At 50.2% G+C, this 26,199-nt stretch overlaps 6 protein-coding genes across 7 annotated transcripts; 4 read left to right on the forward strand and 2 right to left on the reverse strand.

The window, feature by feature from the left end:
- Window positions 1-211: 211 nt before the first annotated feature.
- LOC128725124 (vacuolar protein sorting-associated protein 8 homolog) lies at window positions 212-4,586 on the forward strand. The gene is made up of 3 exons (XM_053818845.1): window positions 212-313; window positions 412-1,946; window positions 2,016-4,586. The coding sequence occupies exons 1-3, from the start codon at window positions 212-214 to the stop codon at window positions 4,213-4,215; spliced, it is 3,837 nt and encodes a 1,278-aa protein (XP_053674820.1). The 3' UTR covers window positions 4,216-4,586.
- Window positions 4,587-4,732: 146 nt separating this feature from the next.
- LOC128726019 (adenosine 5'-monophosphoramidase HINT3) lies at window positions 4,733-5,404 on the forward strand. The gene is made up of 3 exons (XM_053819799.1): window positions 4,733-4,937; window positions 5,004-5,200; window positions 5,266-5,404. The coding sequence occupies exons 1-3, from the start codon at window positions 4,745-4,747 to the stop codon at window positions 5,311-5,313; spliced, it is 438 nt and encodes a 145-aa protein (XP_053675774.1). The 5' UTR covers window positions 4,733-4,744; the 3' UTR covers window positions 5,314-5,404.
- A 177-nt stretch (window positions 5,405-5,581) lies between these two features.
- LOC128724529 (regulator of MON1-CCZ1 complex) lies at window positions 5,582-8,126 on the reverse strand. Its single transcript, XM_053818254.1, has 6 exons — window positions 8,102-8,126; window positions 7,723-7,856; window positions 7,168-7,663; window positions 6,704-7,099; window positions 5,762-6,625; window positions 5,582-5,688 (listed from the first exon to the last, which is right to left on the reverse strand). Exons 1-6 carry the CDS (start codon window positions 8,124-8,126, stop codon window positions 5,627-5,629), a joined length of 1,977 nt encoding a protein of 658 aa, XP_053674229.1. The 3' UTR covers window positions 5,582-5,626.
- Window positions 8,127-8,227: 101 nt separating this feature from the next.
- On the forward strand, window positions 8,228-8,705 carry LOC128726130 (protein PBDC1). The gene has a single exon (XM_053819919.1). It carries the CDS (start codon window positions 8,244-8,246, stop codon window positions 8,703-8,705), a length of 462 nt encoding a protein of 153 aa, XP_053675894.1. The 5' UTR covers window positions 8,228-8,243.
- Window positions 8,706-8,815: 110 nt separating this feature from the next.
- Window positions 8,816-9,784, reverse strand: LOC128725438 (NADH dehydrogenase [ubiquinone] 1 beta subcomplex subunit 7). 2 transcript variants are annotated; one of them, XM_053819178.1, is made up of 4 exons: window positions 9,762-9,784; window positions 9,536-9,700; window positions 9,111-9,279; window positions 8,816-9,036 (listed from the first exon to the last, which is right to left on the reverse strand). In XM_053819178.1, exons 2-4 carry the CDS (start codon window positions 9,645-9,647, stop codon window positions 8,940-8,942), a joined length of 378 nt encoding a protein of 125 aa, XP_053675153.1. In that variant the 5' UTR covers window positions 9,648-9,700; window positions 9,762-9,784; the 3' UTR covers window positions 8,816-8,939. The 2 variants fall into 2 exon arrangements, with proteins under 2 accessions (XP_053675153.1, XP_053675154.1); XM_053819179.1 differs by lacking the exon at window positions 9,762-9,784 and having other exon boundaries at window positions 9,536-9,744.
- Window positions 9,785-14,290: 4,506 nt separating this feature from the next.
- Window positions 14,291-25,844, forward strand: LOC128725911 (uncharacterized). Its single transcript, XM_053819684.1, has 5 exons — window positions 14,291-20,429; window positions 20,504-21,180; window positions 21,251-21,377; window positions 21,476-24,025; window positions 24,610-25,844. The coding sequence occupies exons 1-5, from the start codon at window positions 14,291-14,293 to the stop codon at window positions 25,842-25,844; spliced, it is 10,728 nt and encodes a 3,575-aa protein (XP_053675659.1).
- The last annotated feature ends 355 nt before the right edge of the window (window positions 25,845-26,199 follow it).

A 26,199-nucleotide genomic window follows, 5' to 3' on the forward strand; every position in this document is an offset into this window, starting at 1 on the left:
GTACTGGGCCGAGTAAGTTGACTGCGAACAATATTTTCCTTCGTTTCAGCTTTGTTATGAAACGGCGAACGTCAAGTGTCAAACGCGTACGTCAAAAATAGGTTGCAAAAAAGTGGGCAGTGCTTTGTGGTGATCGATGACTGTTTTCTCCCGATTTGCCGTGATGCAGCATTGAATATTCGGTCAATGGTGGTATTTTAAGTGTCCTGCCATGAACACCCTCAAGGCGCCATCCCTGCACTCGCTGCTCGATTCAGATCATGGCTCCAACGATAGTTTGTTGGCAGAATCGCTACAGCTCGACATCGAAGAGGTATGTGTTGGAATGTGTTGGCATATAGATAATACGAAATACGACCAAGCGAATTATGTGCTCCAATGGTGCGATGGGTTCCTTTCCCTCTGATACAGCTGGACGATGAGGAATACGCCATTCCGGCGGTGGACACGTTACCGACTCTTGAAAGCGTACTGAGCGAGATTGACAGTGATTTGGATAGCGCCTCAACACTGGGTGTTCGGCATTCGAACGGTAATGGCACCGGAACGCATACCTCGATTGCGGACGACGACCCTATGCGCGGTGCAACTACGCCAACCCCATCGCTGGATGAACAACTAAAGCTGGAGTCAATTCTAAGGCATGTAGTGTTGCATGGCGTTACGGCACAGTTGACATCCGCGGTTGATCGAGTTGACGCGGGTCTGGCCACTTCTTGTGCCGTTTCGATGATGATAGCTGTTGGTACCTCGCACGGGCACATTTTAGCGTTCGATTACACTCAAACGCTCAAATGGTGCTGCCAAGAAGGTATACTGCAAGGAGCCGTTTCTGCGATGGCATTCAACGAGGATAGTTCTCGGTTGCTAGCTGGCTTCGCACGTGGGTCAATTCTCATGATCGACACGCAAACGGGAGATGTCATACGCACGCTTAATGATGTGATTACCCCGAATACGGGCGTGCTGCACCTGAAGTGGACAAACAGGCCCGCTCTGGCCCTATGCTCCGACTCGGGAGGGTCGGTTTGGAGTCTCAACTTCACGCGTCGACTAGGAATTCGAGGCTGTGATTCACGCTGTCTGTTTAGCGGCGCTCGAGGAGAAGTTTGTACGGTGGAGCCGCTGCTGTTGGGAGACGAAGAGCATTCGCTAAAAACGTACACGCTCGTTGCACTTGCAACGCTGAGCAAATTTTTCGTTGTCCTCATCCGCCCACGGCTGAAGGTGATCAAATTTCATCCCATGGCTAGCAATCCGGATTGTTTGCCCTTGCTAGCCTGGCAAATGGTTCTCATTCAAGCGGCTGATTCGTCTCGAACGATTGATCCAGTGTTAGCCGCAGCACGCGGGAGCGATCTCTTCTTCCACCAAATCATCTATAATAGCGGCCGAATTTCGCTGCTTTTTCTACGGCACATTCAACTGTCATATAATCTGCTAGCCATCCACTGGCTGGGGCCCAAATCTATTGCATGTCTAGACACGAAGGAGATCCTCCATCTTTCGGATGTGCGTACGAATCGTGAGATGGAAGTAATCGATCTCTCGAACGTAGGTCTTATGTATAATTCAGCGCAATTCAAGGGACTAGCTACTGGAGGTAATGTGTCTCCAGCTCTGGCCTTAGCAGGGGCTGCCGCATGTTATAGCACGGTTGTCTCGCAAGGCAACCAATTGTATCTTCTGGGGGGTAAAAGTCTTCACGCCATCAGTGCTCGCGCTTGGAGTGATCGGATATCCTACCTGACTTCGATGCAGCGGTGGGATGAAGCGATCGATCTGGCCATCGAGGGGTACCGGGCGGCTGCTGGCCGACACAGACGCTTGGTATCGTCGAAGGAGAGAATCTTGCGGATGTACGAGGAATACCTAAACGCCACCAAGAAGACACCCGAACTATGCCTCGAAGCAATCATAGCATGTTTGATCGAAATTCATGAAAAGTAAGTGTGTCGGATAGTTCAATGCTTTTCCGATTTACATTACATTTTTCAACGCATTGTAAATTGTAGGCAATTACTCTGGGAAGAGCTGTACGATCGACTACCATCGGTGGAACGTTATTTACTGATCATAGCAAAGCACATCGAAACCGAGCATCTTGACGTCATTGCACCCAGCGTAGCGCAGGTGATGTGTGAATTCTTTTGGAAGAAAGGCGACACAGCAAGGCTGGAGAGCTTGATTCTGAAGTTAAATTGGCAGTGTCTTGATCTGCATCAAGTGCTAACGATTTGCCGCAAGGAACGGCTTTACAAGGCTCAGATGTACCTCAACACGAAGGCGCTCGGAGATTACACAATTTCACTCACCGATCTAATACCACAGATCGAGGTCGCAACTGATGATTTGCATTTAGGTAACTGCATCCTGGTGTACATTTCCAGCTGTCTTGCCGGACGTGGCTATCCCAGTGGGGAAATTGCCCCAGAAACTATTCCTACGGTTAAGCACGAAGTGTTGCGCTGTTTAACAGTGATCCATTCGAAAAACGCGGCAGACGATGAGCTGCCTTACCCGTACCTGCGGAAGCTGCTACATTTCGATACCCGTGAAACGCTGAACGTTATTTCGCTTGCATTCCAGGAAAAAGAATTTCACGGAGAGCTAGGACAGTCTCAACGGCAACGGATTATTAACATTTTGCTCGAAATTCTAACGCCCGAATACGCTACGTGGTCGCAGATTGGGGCGTTGCTTAACTTTATCGCGCAGCAAATCGCCTCTCGAGAACTGCCAGAAAACGAACTGCTGCTAGACAAGGTCGTGACGTACCTTACGGTACCGATGGACGAGCCACTCTCCCGGCGAGAGCATTTTGAACGCGAACAGACTTGGCTTGAATTGCTCTGCTCCAACTGCCTTGATCACATTCCGATAGAGAAGCTGTTGGAGTTGGCTAGGCAAAACCGGTGCTTCCACGTGGCAGAGAAATTGCTTGAGCGGCTCGAGAAATACGAAGACATTTTTGACTGCTACCTTCTGGACGAGTTCCGACACATCCAGCTTTTTTCCTACATCTCTCAACACGCAACTGATGCACGACGGCATGTTTATCCCCTGGTGGTGAAGAACTTATGCCAAATAGTCGATATCAACTGCGAGTTGGCGGCTCGTGCGCTGGTGGACAATTTTATGCGCTATTTAAGTCACTTTTTGCAATTGCTTGAGCAAGCAGACGTACCGGAACGGTTGTTTTGCTTTCTTGAAGCATTGCAAAAGCAGTCGGTGCAATTGGAGACGACCGATTTAGAGCGGTATCTAGAACTGCTGTGTCAATATAAGCCTGAGGAGGTCATAGATTTTCTAAAATCTAACGACTCGTACCGGTTGGACAATGCCGTCCGTACGATTCAACGCTTTGCACTGAGCGCTCCATTGATCTACCTGTACGAGAAGCAGGGTGACTACCAGTCTGCGTATGCTGTGGCGGTTGAAAACCTCAAGGACGCCCCGGAAAGTTCGGTGGAAATGTGTGCGCTGCAAGTGAGCGCTCTTTGTACGCGAGCCTCCTCCGTCCTAACTGAGAACGACCGTGAGCAGCTGTGGTTTTCACTGCTCAATCTCGTGCTCGCACGCAACGATCTCACATCGATCACTAAGAATATTCTACACTCTGCCAGCGAGTTTGTCGATCTGTCCAAGCTCGTTCAACTCGTGTTAACCTCCGGTACGAGCACCGGTAACTTTGGCGATATCAAGCACCTGCTGATTGGAATGCTGTCCAATTCGGCGTACGAGACGCTGCTCCTGCAGACCACCGCTCGCATACTGGGCAACGATTTGCACTGCATTTTAGCGCGAGAACGCCGGCAGGCTATGCGCGGACTGGCGGTAAAGTCTATCAAATGCATCATCTGTCGCTCACGGTTGTACAACACTGAACGTCAACCGATCGTTGTGCTGGGCGATTGTGGCCATGCCATGCACCAGCAATGTGCCGCGAACTTTTGCACCGTTCCCGTCGATTCTCCAATGGAAAATCGAGGAGCAAAGCTGAGTGACAACGGTGGAGCCACCACCGGTAAAGCTGATCCGTTACCCTCCGTGAAGCGGTTAAAATGTCCGCGGTGCGACACGGTGATAGAAGAACAGAGCTCCATTCGAACGCCAGAAAGTTACGGAGAAGTAAACCGGTTCGCTAGGGACAACCAGAACGCCGACAAAGGGCCCAGCACGCTGAAGCTGAGTGCCCCACCGAAGGTGGGATAGTCCCTTCGAGCAAGCGGCTCCTTCTAGGAGCCATTCCATAATTTGCCTGGTGTCTGGTGTGGAGGGAATAGCAAACAGCTAAACCGGCTTGACTCAGCGAAGACAAATTGTAAGCGATGGTAAATGTTAGAACAATTGCTACCAAAAATGGATGGTTTTACTGTTAGTTAATGGCGTAAGTATTGAGTTATTATTTATCTTGTACTATTGCATGGACATGGCGGCGTGGCGTTGCCGCTAGTGCATTACAGTAAATATCCTTCTATAGCGACGCGTTATATTTGTGCCGTAAGCAAATGTAAATATCCCCAATCGAGGTAACGGAAAACGTGTTAGGAACATTATAGTTGTTCGTGGAATAAACACATCACTCGTGCTATTATTGTGGATGGATATGGTGCGGTAATTTAAATTTCATCCGATTGCGCCTTTTGTCCGCACAACCCTGTGCGCCTTGACGTTAATGACATTTCGCCAGATGACCGTAAGAAAACACAAGAGATTTTGCAGTGAGTAACGACCACTTCCCATGGCTTCCACACCGAATTGTGTTTTCTGCAAAATCGCCACTGGAAACGACGCAGGGACGGAAATTTTATTTCAAAACGAACGTATATGCATTTTCAAAGATATTCGGCCGGCGTCGGACTTTCATTTTCTGGCCGTTCCCAATCATCATATCGATGGTGTGAATTCGCTCTCCGCAGCTGATAAGCCCTTGCGTACGTAAACTTGCGTGACAAGTCATTGTGATATGATAAATAAATCGTTTTTTTTTGTTTCTACAGTGCAGGAGCTGAAACAAGAACTAGTTAACATTCTACAGTCCACGGGGCAGCTCGACCCATCCGCAGCCTTATTCGGATTCCACATTCCTCCTTTTACGAGTGTCAAGCATTTACACTTACATGCTATTGCACCAGTCGGAAAGATGGGCTTCATTTCCAGAATGATATTTCGACCGAATACAATGTGGTTTAAAACGGTAAGTAATTCACCCCATTTATTTTACACTAACGCGGTTAATGGTGTATCGGACTAACATTTTAGGACGAGGCTATCTTGCAGTCCCTTTCCAATGATGTTCCAGGCCAGTGATATCTGTGTAGCTTAGTATTGTGGTATTGATGATAAAGATATTTTATTTTTGAAAAATATTCCCCTTCAATTTATTTTCCCTTAAGTTTGTACAAAAAAATGTTCCACTACATCACTTGGATTATATTCGTATTATATACTGTGGAATTCGATTTTAATTTCAAGATCAAAATCTTACGTTTGCGTGGAAATTTTGCAAATTTTTGAATTTCATCCATATTACGTTGAGGCCAATAAGAGACACACTCTTTCGAAGATTATATACTTTATTTGTATTCGTCACTTTAATTTTGCTATCGTAACATGTGTTCTTTTATAGGCATTTATTCGTAATTAAATTTTGATAATATTGCACGTATTCGCCACATTGTTCATCTAAAATAGCGGAGAGCATAATTTTTACAGTCAAATTTACGTTAGGGTAAATGCAATTAAATTGAAAACTTACGTTTCAAAAAGTCAGGAGACCCACGAAGCCGAACATTCTTCATTTGGAAAAAATTGTACACGGAATGGAATATCAATGGATCGTTGGTTTTACTCGCAGCTTCAAGATACTTCCTTGCCGGCAACGAATCGGCCCCGGGCATTTGTTTAGCCAGCCGCAGCGCATCGATAACCTGTCCCCGTTCCAGCAACACTTCCAGTATGATTTCATTCGCGTTCAAACGGGCCAACATATCGAGCGCGAGCTGAGATATGACAGGGTCAGCCACATTGGACAGAGATAGCAGAAAGCAAGCCAACGCCTTCGACTCATTCAGAGTTGAATATTTTAACAAGAACTGCAGAGTATCAAACTGCTTACGAAGCACCAAATCAATTAGGAGCGCTTTGCTTAGTTCATGGTTAGCATTGATACCGTGACGTGCGAGCGAGTTCAGATACAGGAGCAAAATCTTGCCCATCTGCGGTCCTGTGATCGTGGAAAATACGATCGTGTACATATCGGCCTGATTAATCAGAACACGTGGCGTGGCCGGAGGTTTTACCGATGACTTGGCTAACGACATAAGTGCCATTTGGCTTTGCAATTCACTGTCCAGGACACTTTTGTAGAGGCTGTTTAGCTTATTGAAGATGCCTTCGATTACGGGCAGCATGGTACCGCTGTATGTGCTGCTCATCATATCTTTTAAAACGGATAGTATCGCCGTCTTGCCGTCGGTTCTTTGCAGAAGAAACTCCACCAGCCGCAAACGGTCCGTTATGAGAGCACAGAGCGCATTTAGCTTCAACTGTACGAACCATAAACACCCAAGCTTTGAATCGATCACAATATTTGGTTGAAAAAGCACCCAATCTTTTGTATCTGAAAAAAAAGATTGCACAATGACAAGTTTATCGGATAGCCTTACCGAAACATGAAGCATAGATCCTTTTTACGTACACAATTCACAGTTCATTGTTTTTCCATCGAGCGATATGCTCGGCACTTCCAGCTGGAATGGGCGAATGGGTTTCGCCGGAATGATGGGAGAGTGAATGGTGGCTCCCGAGGCATGTTCCGTTTCACTGCTACTGAGAGCGATATCGAACAGCATCGAAGTCGCCGTGGCCTGATGATGTACGATCACGACATCATCGACAACGTTCATAGCGAATCGTCCACTTTGGCCTAGTTTCAGAATGTGTGCCTTTTTCGGTGCCAGTCCGGGGCCGTTCAGGAGATATATTACTACTTCAAATGGACGATTCGGAGGTTGCCGCAGAATCAAGATTGCGTTAGTTCCGTAAAGCTGCGCAAGTGTTACGTCTTTGCCCATGCAACCTTGATCAATTCCCACTGCGGAATGAATGAACGCCTGAAATTATCTGAAAGCCTCGTATTTTCCTCGATTCTGTGTTACTTACACTCCAATCTCGGCAGTTTAGTTATGTTTGCTGGCTTCAAGATAACTGGAGTGAGGATTGTTCCCAAATTCGACGAGAGTAGTGCAAATTTTGAAATTGGACAGTAACTGAACCAATTCATGGTGATGTTGAGCGATTTAATAGATTTCAGTGATGGCTTGTCGAAGTTCACCAACAAAATTTCTACACCAACGCTTGTGAAAAGAGCGACTTGTCGCTCTTGAGTCCACACAAAGCCATTGATTGTGCTCTTGCCCTTGTACACGAGCATATCCTGCAGGTTGGGACGCAGGTTCGGAAGAAATCTAATAAATTCCACCGATGTTTCGCTGCGCTGCACAGCCAAGACTTGATTGTCGATGGAAAACTTAATCGACCGAATCTGCGCGTCGGGTGTATCGGTCGAATGAAGATCCATGCAAAACACAAAATTCTCGCCATCTCTTGCACCTTTTACAACGATACCCGTGGCTCCGCCGGATCGCACTGCAATTACCTAATACAAAACAAGTCTTTTATTACGCTTCGCCAAAGACATCTGTAGTTTTCGTTTACCTGTTGTTTCGCATCATCGAAGAACACATTTGTCAGCAGTCCTGTGCCGTCGAATCGGATCGGCTCTGGCGATAGCTCCAAATAATAATGCTGCAGATCGGTGCTCATTTTCGAGACTCGAAACAAAAGGAGATCTGAATCATAACAAACTGTTTGACATTGTGTTTGCTGTACGTCATTGTCAGCCCGTGGGAGATGTGCTCTAAAATTCAAAATCAAGGAGTTGATAATTTTTAATCAATTTATAAATGAAAAAAGTGACTAGGGTAATTAATTGTTTGATTTATTGGTCAATGCCCTGCAAGGAAAATATGTGATTCAGACTGGGAAATTCCATTATAAATTGTTTAGCTGGAATCAAAACAAACCTTTAACCAACCTGCGGCTATAACCGCGCAGAACATGATCTGCCGGGAAATGTCAAATCGCAACTCGCAACGAGGTCTTTTATTGTTTGTTTGGTGCTGCGATATTGTCCCGGGAATCGAGAAACATACCAGCTAGACTTAACCGCTATAACTATGGACGTGCTTTCGCGACCAGCAGAAGAATTTATCAACGATGGCACGGTGGAGGAACTGTGGGCTCTAAAGGCAGTTGAACACGCCGAGGTACATTTCAATCTCTTGTGCAGTGTGGATCCTCGCCTACTTCATCTGACTCCGTACGACGATGAAATATATGAGCAATTTCGGCGAATGTTCCCCGACATGGACGTACGAGTTCTGAACGAAACTGAACTCAAAAATTCGGACGGAAAGACTAAGTGGAGGGCCTACATGGAAAAATTTAACCGGCTGGAGGATTACAGCTACGGTACGTTGCTGCGAGCTGACGCAGGGGAAGAATTCCGGCCAGAGAACGCTATCCTGGTGGTAAGGATCCAGTTTTGGGCGATTGAGGTGGCGCGAAACCGGGAAGGCCATAATGATCAAGTTAGAGTGAAATTCCGTGGAACCAATACAAATAGAGACATCGAATAAAGCGCTTTTTGTAATCAAGATCACGCTTTCGGATACGGGAATATTCTTGCAGCTAGGGTACACTGGGGCACCATATACAATCATACGATATCAATTATGGGTTTTTTTTTCAAGTATTCTTGTCTATTAACTCATTATGCACATGCTGCGATATAGGGCGAATCCCCAGGGAACGAGCTACACCGAAAAGAAAAGAAGAAACGCACTGCTTTGTTTAACCGCACTGACATCAGTTTAAGCGTTAAGCTCCTGCTCCTGCTTCTTCTCTATTTTCAATTTTCGTTGAAGCAATCTCTTTTCACGTTCGTACTCTTTTAGCCGCAGAATGTAGCTGTAAACAGAGAAAGGAACGATAGTAATTTTAGTATATCACAACTCTCGAAACAGTGTTGCGTTTGCACTTACTCTTCGTATTCGCAATTTAGGTATTCATGCTTCTCGTGAGCGCATTTATACGCCCATGGCCAAACATCGGTTCGGCATGCACGATATTGGATCAGTTTATGGGCACAGTAATCACGAGCCTCCAGTGGCAGCTTGGCTGCTTCCATTTCCTCCTGAGTGGCAATCATAACTGAAAACACAGCACAGTGCAGTAAATCTAGTTTAAAGATGCTAGGGTTCAACGTCGATCACAGTATGCGTAAATTTGTTTTGATGCGCGCTAGGATCTGCTGCACAGCCTGACGTGTTATGTAATTGAATATCGTTCCGCAAAATTATTCCGGTTCATACCAGGACTGTGCATAAGGTTGTTCGCATCTCGTCACTGCCAATGTGCATTACGCTACAAACCTAACATTGATAGTAAAAAGGGCCAATTTTCTTACCCCGTTCCTTTCTGCCATTGGGGAAACCAAGGTTGGGATCGAAACTCGGTTCCGTTAGTGGTAGCGGAGTTCCCTTTGGGTTGGTCAAATACAGTGACACGTAATTGCCCATCCTAGCGCAGTAGCAGCCCGAGATCTGCGACTGGAATCCTGGAATCCAATGTGCTGTTCAGCATACAAAGCGCTTGAGAAGATTTGTTTTCGTGAGGAGTGAAATTTTACGTACTTTAGGATGCTGCTGGCCGTAGAGTTTGCTTATTTTTTTATCAGCCGCGGTTAACGTCAAAATTTGCCAGTGACAGCTGAACCGAGGGGTATGCAGGTGTATAAGGAGAACGCAAATTGTGATTCCTTTTGAAATATAAAACGAAAATAGAGTTGATCAATTCATTCGAAAACCTTTGAACAGTGACAAAATGTCAAACATGAAGAATTTCAGGACTCTTAAAAGTATATTCTTACTAAGCGAACTTTTTCAAAACAGCTGATTCGCTAGCACGTACCGCAGTGTGCACTTTTTTGCAACTCACTTTGAAGTTTAGTGTTTAGAATACTATGCAGTGAGTGTGTGCTTGACGGCATATTTTTTATCAACAACTAGGATCCCTATCGTACAATATACACTATGATATTCCTAATATATCCCTGACTGAACGGACATTCTTGCATGCAGTTTCCATCCCCACGGAGGCTGTCACCACTGGGAACCGTCAGATTTGAGGAGAACTGTCAGCCAACGAAAGGAGAATGGAATGTATTTGAGAGAGAATATAAACAGAGAGCACTTCGCTACTCTTTCACGCTCTCTTTCTCACGATCTCTCTCAGCAAAGCAAGAAGACAGCAGAAAGAGAAAAAGTAATGAAAACGCCGTTCCGTTTTAATGGCTGCCGCGATGAGGTTTAGAATGAAAACGGTGAAATCATACTGAAATAGTGCACAAAAGATGTGTTAAACCGGGCAACAGGGGAGAAAAACTGTCCAACTAACCGCCCCGCACAGTGTAGGAGTGTTTTGCAGCCGCGTTCGCTGTGGTTCAAGCAGGTAAACTCATTTCTGAAAAAGTTTCACCTCGAAACGGGTAGGGCCCGTACCGCAGTAACCCTCGCTGTCTTTTGTGTGTGGTCCATTGCCCCTGGCGTACGATCTTTTGCAATATTCTGCCCGTGATTCCCCTAACCAGTGTGCACCGTCGGATTCGAGGAAGCGATCCCATGTGGTAACATGCTTGCAAAATGCTAGTGGTGCATTCTAGAAAACGAAAATCCTTCATTATTGAGGCTGCTGCTGAAGTGGATACGTGTGTGCGTGTGTGTGTGACTGTGTGCGTTCGTGTGTATGCAATGGTTCATTTCAGCAGCAGAAATACGCTGCCACGGCTGGCTGCGACCGCCGCTGACCGCCTGCGCCGGCAGTCCTGCACGGTTTGATGGTGAAATGTAAAATTAATGTGCAATTGCTGAAGCAACTTGCCTTCCGTTCGACGTGATACGGAAGGAGCTAGCTGTACGTGCGGCGGTTTAACCCCCGGTTGGACTGCTGAAAGTAGGCGATTGGATGGAACTGCGGCCATTAGTGGGGAAGACATAAGACAGTGTCACTATTCTCGGAGTTAGATCCGTTTTCCGATTGTGTACTTAGATGAGTCAGTTCGCTCACCTAATACCTTGGGATAGGATACCTGGTAGGCCATAAACAGGGGTCTAAATTTTGTCAAGAAAAAAAAAACAACAAATATCATAACGCGCATGGTTTGAAGCAAAAAACAAAGAGGTGAAATTCTCATCAATTAACGATTCATGTAATAAAATGTCATTTTATCAATTTTGATAGAAGGTAGGCCACTTAACAAGTTTGCGATCAAATGTCGCAGTATGGGGAAGATTGGCTGGCTGGAACTTTGGAATCAAACGATGGAATAATAATGCCCATCCACAGACCAGCACAATGCACCTTATTCCGGAAACAGCACTGTGAGCTTTCCGTAGCGAAAGAGGGAAGAACTGCTGGGGTGCATTTTTTTTCTCATATGCATCACCCATACACCAACCCCGCCATTGGTGGTGTGTTCCGCTGCGCTTTTCATCGGCCACCGGAAGAAATGTGTACATTTGTGGCCTTAGCCGCTCAATCTTTTTTAATTGCAAGTGTCCCCCCCTATCCTCCTCCCTCTACCACCCCCCCCCCCCCAACAGCAGGCAGGTCCGTTCGTGAATTCCTCGCGCCCAGGTATCGACAGCCGCCGGATTGGCAACACTGAGTCCAACCTGGAGTCAAGCTCTCCACAGCTCGCTGACTAAGAAAGGTGGACATTACCGAGCGCCTCGGTGCGTGAAGGATGAATTATGTTGTTTGCTGCGCCCACCCACCCACCCAGGTGGCCGCGAAGCTGCTGGATGTGCACGAATTCTCGAACAAACAACCCTCTAGAGTGGTGCAGCAGCACACCACCTCCTCTCCCCCACCCATTCCGGATCAGAGCCCGGACAGCGGTGATGATGCTTCCAGAAGAACCGTGCCGTAGATTCCACTCCGGGAGTTGATTTGGAGCCACCGCTTTTGGCTTTCTTCACAGCCCGGTTCTCTCTCTCTCTCTCACACACTCTCGCTGGCACTGGCTCTCTGGCGGGCTCCCGAACCGGATGATGTCGGTGGACGAGAACCGTGTGTGTGTGTGTGTGCGTGGCCACGATTCGCTCTCAACCATCGTCAGGGTATCGCGGCCGCGCGATATACTCCGAAGGGCAATCCCGGCAACACGGTTTCGCTCTCTCGGAGCGACGGCCATCCAACATGACTATGCTACGCGGGCGCGCACGTGTGTGCGTGTGTGTGTGTGGTGGGGGGGGGGGATGCGGTCTCTTTCTGCGTGTAATACCTCCCGAGGCCAGCCAGAAGGGATAACCGGCCGCCCGTCGGTGGCGTGTTCGAAAGCTCAGCATCTTGTGTGGGCTTTCGGATGGGCTCTCCCCGGTTCCGGGATTGACTCCGGGTTGCGATAACTGGCCGCTCAAAACCAGGTCCTGTGGGGGTCCTGCGGATGACCGAATCCGCGCGTCCACACGAACACGATGTATTATTCATGTGCCAGATAGTAGCCAGATGCGAACCACCCCCCTTCGAGTAATGATATACGAAACTAAATAAAGGCCACCTTCCCAGCAACCGATCCTTTCATCCCATGGATCGGCAAGTGGTCGCGCGTGGCACGACGGATGTGGGACACCATGACGACAAGCTGCCTTTGGTACGTGTCCCGTCGATTAACCGAGACCAAGCGCGCGATGCTGCTGGTGAATTCCTGCAGAGGACTCCCACCCTGCAGTCTGTACATACGTGGATCATTCGGGACGAATTCGTCGGGACGAATGACTGGCTGGCGCTGGACACATGTACTGGCTCACACACACACACACACGCAGGCGCGCGCGCGGATTGGAATGTACTGCAGGCCCCAGCTCGACCCCAGGCTGTGGCGAGGTTATGTGTTTTTGTATTATTAATCACATACCCGTTTGGAGCTTTTATTTCAACAAGTACATAAAATTAAGAGCGCACTTCCATCCAATATCGATTGCGTTGCCCCGCGGTTTCTGAGGGAGAATGGAAAGAGGGAATTGTTTGCTTGCATTGACCTCACCAACCCACCAGCGAGAGCAAACATAGCTGGTTTTGGGATAGGTACGGCGCTAATGTTAGATTAAACTAATTGTGGGCTTTTATGTTTGTATTCGTATGCTTTATTATGCCAATCAGAATACTGACATTTAAAATCCATTGGTGCACTCTTCTGGATATTGGTAAGGGCAATTTTTTAAGAAAACCCAATTCCCACAGTTGGTATACATTTTTCGCCCAAATTACCGCATCATCAATGCCGCCTGGCAGAGCGTAAAGCTGCGACAGAAGGCTCTTCTTCCGAGCTCCGAAATCGAAAACATCATCTCTCGAAGGCTCGGAGCTCACGCGTCAAGTGCTGCGTTTCGAATGGCCTGGCAGAGCTGTGGGAAATGCGCATGAATGAAATATATCTCGCATGTACACCGCCCTGTGACTCCCGAATGCCGAATCCGTGTGCCTCCCTTCCCATGCTCATGCACACGATACATATACGGTTTGCTGTGTCATCTCGACTCTCGGGCAGGATGATCCAATGCCATCACCCACCCCCAACCACCCCAAAAAAGGAGGTGGTGGTGGGTGCACCCCATTCGCCCGGAGGATGCTGCTGTATCTGGCTCACTCTGCGCGCGCGATCTGCCTCTCCCTCTAGCTGCCTGGCCAGTGCCCCGGCGCGTTATCTGTCTTTTCTTTCGTTCGCCATTTGCCGGCTCTTTCTTTGCGATTCGTTCCCGTGTTCTCCTCGGGTGTGCTGGCGTGTCCTGGCCAGAGGACTAGTGCCCGCTGATGGCATCATAAAATATTGCCCAACCGTCCTCCGTGCGCGTCCGTGTTGGTTGAGAAGTGTGCCTTCTGTTAAATGGTAATCGTGCAATGGTTAACTTTCGGATATACATACCCCGATGCGTGGTTGACACATACCCAATTGTCAAATTGTCACGGGATTGTTGTTCGTCCGTTTACGTTGTTGATTTTCATTTCTTTCTTCTTCTTCTTTTCAGCCATCTCCACAGTATACGTAAGCGCCTGGGAGTCCTGCCAGCGAAGATGGGCGTCCTTTGAGTTGGCTGGCGGCACCTGGCACGAACACTAATCGTCGTATTTACTCCACCACGACCAGCGCGACACCCGAGACATGGATCCGAACGAGAACCATCTTTCCCAGCCACCGTCGGCACTGCCGCAGGATGGAGCTGGCGGCCGAACCGGATCGGGTGGTAGCGGAACGGGTGTGTCCGGGTTAGCGGCAGCGGCTGCGGCCGCTGGTGCCGCTGCCGCCGCTGCCTACCACCACCAGCAGTACTCTCAGGCTCCACCACCACCACCGCACCACCTGGCATCGGGTTATGCCGCTGCAATGATGGACCACCATCATCACCATCATCAGATGAAGGATCCGTACTATCACCATCATCATCATGGGCGGCATTACGCGGATCCGTATGCCGCCATGCACCATGGACACGGTGGCGCTTCGTACCATGCGTCCCCGCATGGTCCTCCGCCGCCACCACCGTCGGCTTTGGGTGCGATGAATCCGATGCATTCGCACAATTCCTACTCGCACCATGCGCACCATCATCCGCATCAGAACCCGTACGGGCATTCGTATCATCATCAGCCGGCGGCACCGTATCCGGCCGCTACGACCCCGGCTGGCATGCATCATCATCACGCGGTGCATCATCAAGGGCACGGGTCCTTGCTACCGCCCGCCGGAAGCTCCTCTTCGATGGGCCAGTACTCGAACAGCCAACAGTATCCTCCGTACGGTCAGATGACCGGAACACCCGACCAATTGTCGGCTGGTGGGCATTACGCGGGAAGCTCCGGAGTGTCCCATCACCAGCCGCATCCAATGGGTGGTGGTGGCGTTTCAGCGGCTTACCGAGACGATAAGGAGATGCTCGTGGGTCAGCAAAGCCACGCCAGCGGTATGGCTTCGAACGCACCGGGTGTCATCGGTGGACTCAATACGACGATACCCGGCACGGGTACGGCATCGGTGAACGCTCCCGCGGGTCTGGGACCCGGTGGTGGGAAGCGAAAAATTGAAATCCTCGACAATATACTGATAAAGAAATCCAAAAACACCCCACCGGACATGCCACTCGGTGGCAACGGTGGTGACGTTAGCCATATGGGGAGTGGCAGCGGTCACACCGGTGTGTACGGTCAGCAGCTTACGGATCCGTCCATCGGTGGTCCGATGGGTGTGGGAGATCCCGCCAAATCGTCGTTCCAGATGTCGAACATCCTAGATGATAAAAATGCCAAACTGCCCATGGTGGCCGCTGCTTCCGGCGTTGCAGCTTCCGATGGCATGGTGATGCATCAGCACACGCACACAGCCACGGTTGGGGAACGTGAGAAGGTCCGGCCTACGGAATCGGGACATTATCCGCACGGAAACGCTGGCGGTGGTTCGGGCAGAAAATCGTCCCATCAGAAGGCATCGAAAGGTAACGATTCATCCAAAACAGATCGTACAACCGCAGGTTCAGGAGGAGCAGCCGGCAGTGTGGCTGGAAGTGAGCCACATTCCGAACAGCAGCAGCAGCAGCAGCAACATCAGCAGTATCCACAAGGACCACCAACCCAACACATGGACTTTGAGATATCTGAAAAGCTGAAGGAAATGGGCGAAATTAGCGTAAAACCGGTGTCTAAAACGGACGCGAATGCGAAGGCACGCACCAGCGAGCTAGAGTGTAATGAGGAAATATCGCTGGAAATCACTAAGAAGGATGCGGCCATGCGGAAGGTTACGAATCTGCGCAAAAACATCAAGGAGGTGATGGACGACAACCAGCTGGACGCATCGACGCTGACGGCTCAACGGCAAGAGTTGGAGCGATTGGCGCGTGTCCAGGAGCAACAGCGCATCATCCGCGAGGTTCAGCGCCAGCTAGCGTTGGAACGTCAAACGAACAAAACGGAACAGAAGGTGATGCAGTTCTTGCAAGGACACGCTTCCATCTTGAAACCGCAGCAGCAACCCAGCACGTCCGCGAGCTCGACCGTTACCGGAATCGGTGCGTCAGGAAGCGGTCCAACGCCAACCACTCCGGTGCGCGTGGGGTACGTTAAGAATCCGTTCGAAACACGTGGTCGGCCACCGAAAAACCGCGCACCACTGGTTACCACTGTCACAACGGTTTCTTCGCTAAGCACAACGGTAACAACGTCGGCTACGATGGCCCCATCATCAACGGCGACCACAAACCTCACTCCATCGGTCAGCATCGCACCGGTGAAGGCGGCCACAGTGACGGGCGCTTCATTGCCGGCTTCCACCGCGTCCTCTCCAACGATGGCCGCTGGCATGGGATCACCGTCGGTCATTCCGGTGCGCACGTTCGAGGAGATGGTGGACAGCGAGGAAGAGCTCGAACCGGAAGAGGAGCTCGACGAGGAAGACGAAGACAGTGAGGGCGAGGTGATCGCGTTACCGGAGAAAAAGGAAATCGTCACGATCGACAGCTCGTCCGATGACGATTGCATCGTGCTGTCGGATGACGACGAGGAACCGGAAGACGAATCGGACGATGATCCGCAGAACAGTGGGCTGCACGTGAACGACGCGTACAACGTGCCGGACGAGCAGGGCCGGGTGGTGATCAACGTGGGCCACGCGGACGGTGAGGAGGACATCTTCCTAGCGCCCCAGATCGCGCGCATCATCAAACCGCACCAGATCGGTGGCGTGCGGTTCCTGTTCGATAACATCATCGAGTCGATCGAGCGGTATGATTCCTCGACCGGGTTCGGGTGCATACTGGCCCACTCGATGGGGCTCGGCAAAACGCTTCAGTTAGTTTGCTTCTGTGATATATTTTTAAGGCACACCAGCTCGAAAACGGTGCTGATCATCATGCCCATCAACACGCTGCAGAATTGGTTGAACGAGTTCAACACCTGGCTGCCAGAGGATAGCGAGAACAGCCCGCTGCGGAACCACGGCGAGGTGCGGCCGCGCCATTTCCGCATTCACATCCTGAACGATAGCCACAAAACGCTGAAATCGCGCTCGAAAGTCGTGCTGGAGTGGGCCAAAAATGGGGGCGTGCTGCTGATTGGGTACGAGATGTACCGGCTACTCAGCCAGAAGAAGATGACTAAGAAGAAGAAAAAGAAGAAGGGCGGCGTGCTGGTGGCCGACCCGGAGGAGGAAAAGGAGTCCACCGAGGAGCAGCGGAACATGTTTGACGACATACACGAGGCGCTTGTGAAACCGGGTCCGGATTTGGTGGTCTGTGACGAGGGTCACCGGATAAAGAACTCGCATGCCAGCATCTCGGTGGCGCTAAAGCAAATCAAATCGAAACGACGCGTCGTGCTGACCGGCTACCCGCTTCAGAACAACCTGCTGGAGTACTGGTGCATGGTGGATTTCGTGCGTCCAAACTACCTTGGCACGAAGACGGAATTTAGCAATATGTTTGAGCGACCGATCCAAAACGGCCAGTGTATCGACTCGACGCCCCAGGACATCAAGCTGATGCGGTACAGGGCACATGTGCTGCACTCGCTGTTGCTTGGTTTCGTGCAACGGCGATCGCACTCCGTGTTGCAAACGTCGCTGCCCCAGAAGGAAGAGTACGTGCTGCAGATTCGCATGACCGAGTTCCAGCGAAAGCTGTACAGCGTGTTCATGAACGATGTCGTGCGAACGAAGGCCGTTCCGAACCCCCTGAAAGCGTTTGCCGTGTGCTGCAAGATATGGAACCATCCCGACGTGCTGTACAACTTTCTCAAGCAAAGCGAACGAGACATTGATCTGGAGATCGAAGAACCTGAACCTCCGACGGCACCGGGGGCGGTTAAGCCGGTTGGGGACAATTCCACCCCGAATCCTGTGCAGCTGCCGGGTACAACAACTAGTGGTGGTACAAGCACCCCGATGGAGATCGATGGCGCTGTTGGTGGAGTGAACGCCATGCCGGAGGTGTCCCCGCCGTCGGTAGTCCCGATTGGTGCTAAGGGTGGCCGGAAGAACGCCACCGCCGCCGCTATACCAAAGCCGGCCAAACCGTTGGCGCTGAAAAAAGATGGAACGCCACGCAAACCGCGCACACCGAAAAAGGCTGTGATGAATAATAAATCTCAAGCCGTTGGTAAGGATGGTAAAATTGTTCCAGCGGCCACCATCAGCCCCAGCAACGTTAGCAAGGACCCGAATGCGATGGATACGACGGGATCGTTTGGAAAGGCCGATGGTTCCACGGATTTTGCTGGTGATCGTGGTGTAGTTAAGCAGGAAACCGGAGGGCACATGTACCCGCAACATTACCCAGATGCAGCATCCGGAAATCCGGCCTACCCATATCAGGCATATCCGGGAGCTGGACCTATGCCGCCAAACCAAGGATATGGGGGCTACAATCAAGGCATGGAAATGATGGGACCCGATCAGGGCTCGACCTACGGCACTTACGGTAGCGGTGTAAGTGGCCAGTATGGCAATAGCAACAATGGTGCAGGTGCTGGGACCGGAGATGCGTACAACAATTACGGAAACAATTACTATCGGAATGACTACAATGCACCGTATAATCAGTCCTCGGCTTACAGTGCAGGTGCCGGAACTGATGGTAATGCACCGTACAACCACAATCAGTATCCGTACGGCGCGAATATGGCCGAAGGAATGACAAACAATCAGTACGCCAACAACGGAAACGGTGCGACCGCACAAAACACCCCATCAAACAACTATTGGGGTGGTAACGGTGGCAATGGTAATGATAGCAATACGTACTACGATCAGCAACAGCCGGCGAACGCTAACCTAGCGAATGGTGCTTCCGGATCATCTTATTCGGCGTATGGCGAAGGTTACAATGTCTCTAACGGAACTCCAGCTGCTCCATTGGCCGGTGGTGAGAATAGTGCTACTAGTTTGGGTCCCTATCCCGGTGTGGAACAACAGTCGGCATCTTCGGCGATGAACCAAACTCAGCTTCCTACGCAATACAATAATTACGCTACTGCGGCAGACACATTGCCAACGGATGGGCTTCAAAAGTGGGACCATTCGCAACTGACCAATGCAAACGCTAAAGCAGCTGTGAATGCGGAACTTTCACAAGGCCAAGAAACGAATCTGCCCAACAATAATGCCGAGTCTATTCCCGCGTTGGAACCAAACACCGAATCACCGCTTACATCAGCGGCTGCAAACCCGCTAGATTCTACGGATCCTATTTCAGATGCTGCTGCCGCCATTACACAAGAGCAGGCGAATGCACAGTACGCGAACCAACCCTCGCTAGAAGATCTCAAAGATCCAGTGAAGCCGGATCTGGTTGGCGATAAACCAACAGAGATAGTCGATATGGATACGAAGGAAATTAGCAAGATGGATCTACAGGAAGCTGTTAAGCAGGAGATCAAAAAGGAAGTGGAAGAAAATATGCAACAAGATCAAACGAGTGCAGATGCCCAGATCAAAAAGGAAGACGATAAAGCTGAGATAAAATGTGAGATAAAGGCGGAGGAAAGCAGCGAGAAGATAACGAATGGTGGTAATACAGAAGTTGAACTGTCGCCGTCGAGCCAGCCCGAGGATAAAAAGTCTTTAGACGCATTAGTGGATGCGAACTTGATCAAGAAGGAAGAGGGATTGGATGGTATTGAAATCAAGCAGGAAGCTGAGCCTCTAACTACTGAACCCGGTAAGAATGCTGAAGAACAAAACACCGAGTCAAAGTATGCACCCAACAAGGATGTGCTAAAAACAGAGGAGGAGTTAGATAAATCAGCAAAAATTGAAGGCGACGCTGAGAAAGATGTGGAGGAAGTGGTAGCTGTGATTGGAAAGAGTGACGATGATAAGGAAAAGTCGAATGATGCTACTCTAAAAGCGGAGGAGGAAGATGCTAACATGAAGCAAGAAGACAAGGAACCAACAGCTGCAGACAAAGAGACAACGTCGGCAAAATCAACCACGACCACTGCAAATAGTACTTCGACGACAACGACAACAACCGCTTCCATCGGGGCCCAAAAGGAAGGCAAAGGAAAGGACGCTAAAGATGAGATTCCGTACGAGTGGGCACTGGAACTGATGAAGGGCTACATACCGGATCTGTTGGAAAACTCGCCAAAAATGGACATTTTCTTCTGCATTCTGGAGGAGAGCATCCGATTGGGCGATCGTTTGTTGGTGTTCAGTCAAAGCCTGCTCACACTGAACTTGATCGAGCGGTTTTTGCAGCGCAATAAAATTCCAGGCTCTGAGAATTATTGGTGCAAAAATAGCAACTACTTCCGTGAGTATTTTCTGATCACGTCAGTACCTTCACAGACATTTGATATAACGTTTCGGTTGTTTGGCTTTTTACAGGATTGGACGGCTCAACAGTGGCCCAGGAACGAGAGAAGCTCATAAATGAGTTCAATTCCAACCCGAACGTGCATCTCTTCCTGGTGTCTACCCGCGCTGGTTCGCTGGGTATTAATCTGGTTGGAGCGAACCGTGTGGTGGTGTTCGACGCTAGCTGGAACCCGTGTCACGATACCCAGGCCGTGTGTCGCGTGTACCGCTATGGACAGAAGAAACCCTGTTTTGTCTACCGGCTTGTGATGGACAATTGTCTAGAGAAAAAGATCTACGATCGACAGATCAACAAACAAGGCATGTCCGATCGTATAGTGGACGAATGCAATCCGGACGCGCATCTGTCGATGAAGGAGATCACCAGCCTGTGTTACGACGATGGTGAAGACGGTGAGGCGAAAGATTACAGCGAGGACAAGGATAAATTCATCGACATCGTGATGCAACACCTGCTAGAATCGCACTCGAAGAAGCTCACTAAAGCACCGTTTGCCCACGAGAGCCTGCTGATCGACCGGAAGGAAAAGAAATTGTCCTCTGCAGAAAAACGTCAAGCGCAACGAGGATACGAGCTAGAGAAGCAAGCTGCAACCAAACCGGCGTACTCGTATACATCGATGGGCACGACTTATCGAGCTATTCGCACTTCAGACGGCTCGATCATTCACCGACCTGTGGCATCGGTAAGCGATCGCTTATCTGCTGATACACTCTCTTATAAAGCGTGCTAATAATTGACTATTTTCGAAACAGGTTCGTCCCATGCAGGCTGGTGATGCGAACAAAACGAACGTACCAGGAGCGCGGCCCACACGTTGGATACCAGCTGAGGTGTGGCAGCGACAAGGAATGACTGCTCAAGAAATGACTCTGCCGATCGGTAAGTTCATTTATTTTTTGCCAAAACCAACTACCGTCTCACACAAATGATGTTAAACTTAAACTAATCGACAAATTGGGTTTTGTGTTTCCGTATAGATGTGGTTATTCCGACCAGCTCGGCCGACAAATCGAACATTGTGTTGAAGGCAGGCCAAAAAGTGATGGTGCTGAAGTCACCGAAGGGCATCTATATGCAGCTGGAGAGTGGCAAAATCATAGCTATACGTACTGCGTTTAAAGTCGGCCAAAGCAAAGAGGCACCCCCGGCGAAAGGCAGTAGTATCATCACTACCACACCGACTACGCCAGGTCGTCGGACAACGAATCTAACATTCGGAACGGCCAAGGGTTCGTCTACGTTGCTCATCTCGAAGAATGGTGCTGGTGGCAGTGGCGGTAGTACGGGAGATTTTTCCGAGGGAAACTCGTTGAGCATCGCGTCAAATTCCGATGACGACGAAAAGTCAGATTCCAGCATCCTTCCGCTAACCATTAACGACGATGGCGATAGCGAGAAGGAAACCATGAGCGTGGATGACTATCCCGACAAACCGATCTCGAAAAAGGACACCGATGTGGTGGAGCACATCGTAAACGACAAGACTGACACGACGATGAGCAGCATGAGCAGTGCGAGTAGTACTAGCAGCAGCAGTGGCCTCCCGTTACCTGCGACAACAACATCGACAACTACAACGTCCTTCTCGGGTACATCTTCCTCAAAGGCGCAGGCGAACGATACGATTGACAAGTTCCCGATGATACAGTCGGCGTACTCGTTGGCTCCACAAGCTCAGGGCTTAGGAGCACATCGGCCGGGTGAATTGCATATGTTGAATGCTTCACCATCACCGGCTGTGCAACCGACAGCCACCGTTACCATAGATGACGATTCCCCTCCCATGAAGGACAAGATTATATACAAGCCGAACTTGGTCGAACGCAAAACAAAAGCTACTCCATCGTCGTTGAAGAACTACCGGCACAAGACGAGCAAAGTACAAGAAATAACCCCCGGTACAGCCACGACGATTGCACACCCTGTAACGACGGCATCGTCAGTTATGGTATCGTCTGGTACGACGAAACCCATGACGGTTGCGAGTAGCGGATCGGCCATGCATCAGGTCACCAACGTGAACCGTGGTATGACATCAACCAATAAAATGAATGAATTACCTAACATCACCCCGAACAATGATGCAACCATGGGAATGATGTACAACGCTGGTTCTGGTGCAACCACAGCGCACAGCAACATGCAACAGTCGCTGGTGAGGACCGCCGACAAGCTGGCTTCCGCAAGTAATACCATGCCGCAGCCAACCATTCCACCGAACTTGTCGGATGGAACATTTGGCCATGGTATGGATCCAGTAGGTTACGGAACATCTACGCATCACCCGAGCGGCACCGTACAGTCCGCGAGATCCGCAAACAAGTTACCCTCTGCTGGTGCGCTTCAATCTCCTACCGAGACACTGGCACCTACGCCGCAGCAGTACTCCGTAGGACATCAACCGACACTCGGTGGAACACAAGGCGCCTTTGGTGGGCATGCTACACCAGCGGCAGGACCACAGAGTAGCAAAACCACCCATATGCATCAACCGATCACGGGAACTTCGCCCTCAGCGTACAGCAGCTCGCCCGGAAACAGCAGCAGTGCGAGCAAACAGCACCACGCATGGATGCCGTACGGTTCATCAGTGACTGGTCCGATGACATCTCCTGCGTACGGGCAACCCCAGCAACAGCAACAGCAGCCGCAACCGCATCAACAGCCCCAAGGCAGTTTCTCGCAACAACAACACCAGGCGTTGCAGCAGCCGCAACATCATTACCAACCGATGGGAAGCCAGCTGCAACATCGGGCGTCTCACCAACCGGACCTTCATGGGGGTCTAGGGATGCATCATCATCACGCGGCCGGAGTGCAGCCACCTCCACCGGCTCCACAGTACGAATCCAGCTTGAACTTCCTGGAGAAAACTACGTCCGCACTGATCAACAACCAGAACCAGAGCGAATTCCAAGCTTCGCTAAGCAACATCACCCGCTCACCAACACCGACGGATGGGTACATCGACTACAACCCAAAGCCAACGGTCGCAGCGACGAAAAAAGGAGGTGCCGGTAGCAAGAGCAAAACGCCCAAGGCACCCAAGAACGATTACAATGCGGCCAAAAAAGCGCTCAACAAGCGAAACAATCCGTCACCCTACACGCACGTCTCGTCCTCATCGGCGTCTTCTTCTCCGTCCGCGTCTCCGGCAGTTATGAACCAATCGCATAGCGTTGCCACCACGCTACCGTCTGCGGTAAACCCGGGCGTTTATCAAGGTTACCACACAGCGGGAACCGGTACGATAACGGCTACCACACCACTAGCGCCTGGTTCGTCCACTGTTAACCCATCGTCGGCGGGATACTACGATCAGTACGGTCAACCGATGAATCACCACCATCACCAACAACCGCCGACCGTAGGCTATGGGGCGACGTCCGGCAGTGGTTCCAACGCCATGATGGCCACACCACCGATCGCAGTCACACAAAACAATGGCCTACCGTTGGCGGTATCTCAACCATCGACCGTGGCCGGGTATGGGAACGTGCCGCCACCTGTCGTTTCCTCGTTTGCCGGTGAGTTATGGTTCGATCAAGTAATGACCAGATGCGTCTCGTCTAAGTTTTCCCGCCACTTCAACCATGTTATTGCTTTGATGGTTTCGATTTTTTCTTTTATTTCTCACTCGCCCCCTTTGCACGTGTTGTTGAAACGGGCTGTTTTGCTTGTAATTTGTATATGTTTTGTAATTTTATAATATGTTTTGTCTTAACAAGAAATGGGCACCGATTATCAACCGTTCTTCTAACATCGGGGGTAGAGAATCATAGTTATGCTTTCTTCATGCGTGTCTGATTAGGGATTCCGTTCGCAGCGAGTCGAAAAGAATTGCATTGAATTTGTTAAACATTCCAACATTTTTTAAAAAAGAACACTTTATAAACCAGTTGTTCTACGTACGCCGATGATTTTGTTTCATTCTCTACATGTTTTACGTTCCTCATATTTATGTTCCACTAACCAACACTACTGCACACGCATATTTAACTTAACATTCACTAAATGTGGGCGTCCAAATTTGTATGTTTCGTAACTGTACTGAATGTGGGTTGATTGATTTGTCCTGTGTCTCGTGTTTGTGTTGGGACTGCGTCCATAGGTCCATCATACACAGCAACCAGCAATAGTACAACGTCGACGGCTACGGTACGCTCGAACTATTATCCAACGGCGAGTGGCCACGGAGGCAACAATCCGACCACGCAACCATCCGGTGCCGGTCCACAAACGCCCGCAATTCCGGCAAATGACGTATCATCCAACTACTCCCATCAACCATCACCCACCACGCAGCTGCACCACAGGCCATCATCACCTTCACAAGCCATCGCATCGCACTACCCACCACAACACCAAGCACCGTCAGCAACGACCGCTTCTAGGGGTGGCAGCTCGCGAGGATCAGCATCGGCAGCCCAGCACCAGCAACAACACAATATGTCCCAACCTCAGCAACAGCATCCGCATCTGCAGCAGCATGTGCAACCGCATCATCACCAGCAAAGTGCAGTCACACCGGACTATCCCATGCACTCTCAGTCTACCGCACCGTATCCGATGGCCACAGCACCGTTGTCGGGAGCGGATGCCGTAAATGCTCCCAACGACACTGCGTCCACGAGTGTCTACCAGCAGGATCTTCACTCGACTCATCTGCATCAGCAACAGCAACAGCACCAGCATCACCAGCATCCGCATCTTCAGCAACAGCAGTCGGCAACACCACAAGCTGTTGCATCCACACCGGGTTCCACGTTTGTGCCGTACTCATCGACAGGATTGGCCACTCCGACCGGGTACGGTGCATCGACGATTGCCACGATTGCCAGCCAAAACGCAACTACCACCACCACAAGTACGGCCGCTGTAGTCGCCGGTTCATCGTCGGTGGGTTCTGCCAGCGGACCGTCCAACGGATCGGCTTTCCATCGACCAGAAAGTGCGACGGCCTCGTCCGTGGGTTCGGTTGTTCCACCGGTCTCAAGCTACGACACACCGCCGACGTACATTCCCGATGCTAACGCTCCGGCAGCGTCCTATCATCAGTATCATCACGCACCGTACCAATCGGCGCAGTATCATCACCATCAGCCGCAGGGATATTATCCTCCTCCGCCGCCACCATCGGCCTACCCGTACTACCCATCGTCGGCGGCGGGTCCTTACGGTGCGGCACAACCAGCAGGACCTGGTATGGCACCAACCGACGCACAGTACCATGCCTATCCACCACCGCCACCATCGGGCGGATCCACAGCGGCAGCCGGCTCGGCGGCAAGCAACTATAACTATCCACCGTATCCCAGCCAACCCGGTGTTGGCCAGTGGCAGTAATGTGCCCGGAACGGATGCGTGTGACTATCAATGCTCTTCCTTTTACTGCATTTAAATCGACGCCCCAAATCCTCCCCAACTTTCGGTTTGTGGCTCTAGTGCTTTGTCGTCCTTCACGTTCGGACAAGGCGACCACAACATCCAAGGCTGTAAATAGAACGTGTCGTAGATGCACAAGCAACGTTTGAGTAGGTGTCTAACTAAGGTTTACTTGTAAATAGCCGATAATTACATTCATGTCCTCGCACGTGTGTCGTTAGACAAATTTCACTGCAGTCTTCGCAAGAAGGAGGCTGATAGTACCAGCTTCCATTAATGCTACGATACAGAATAACTGATACCTACTACCGCTACT

The sequence above is a fragment of the Anopheles nili genome, chromosome 3 (assembly GCF_943737925.1).
Source record: "Anopheles nili chromosome 3, idAnoNiliSN_F5_01, whole genome shotgun sequence".
Lineage (NCBI taxonomy): Eukaryota > Metazoa > Arthropoda > Insecta > Diptera > Culicidae > Anopheles > Anopheles nili.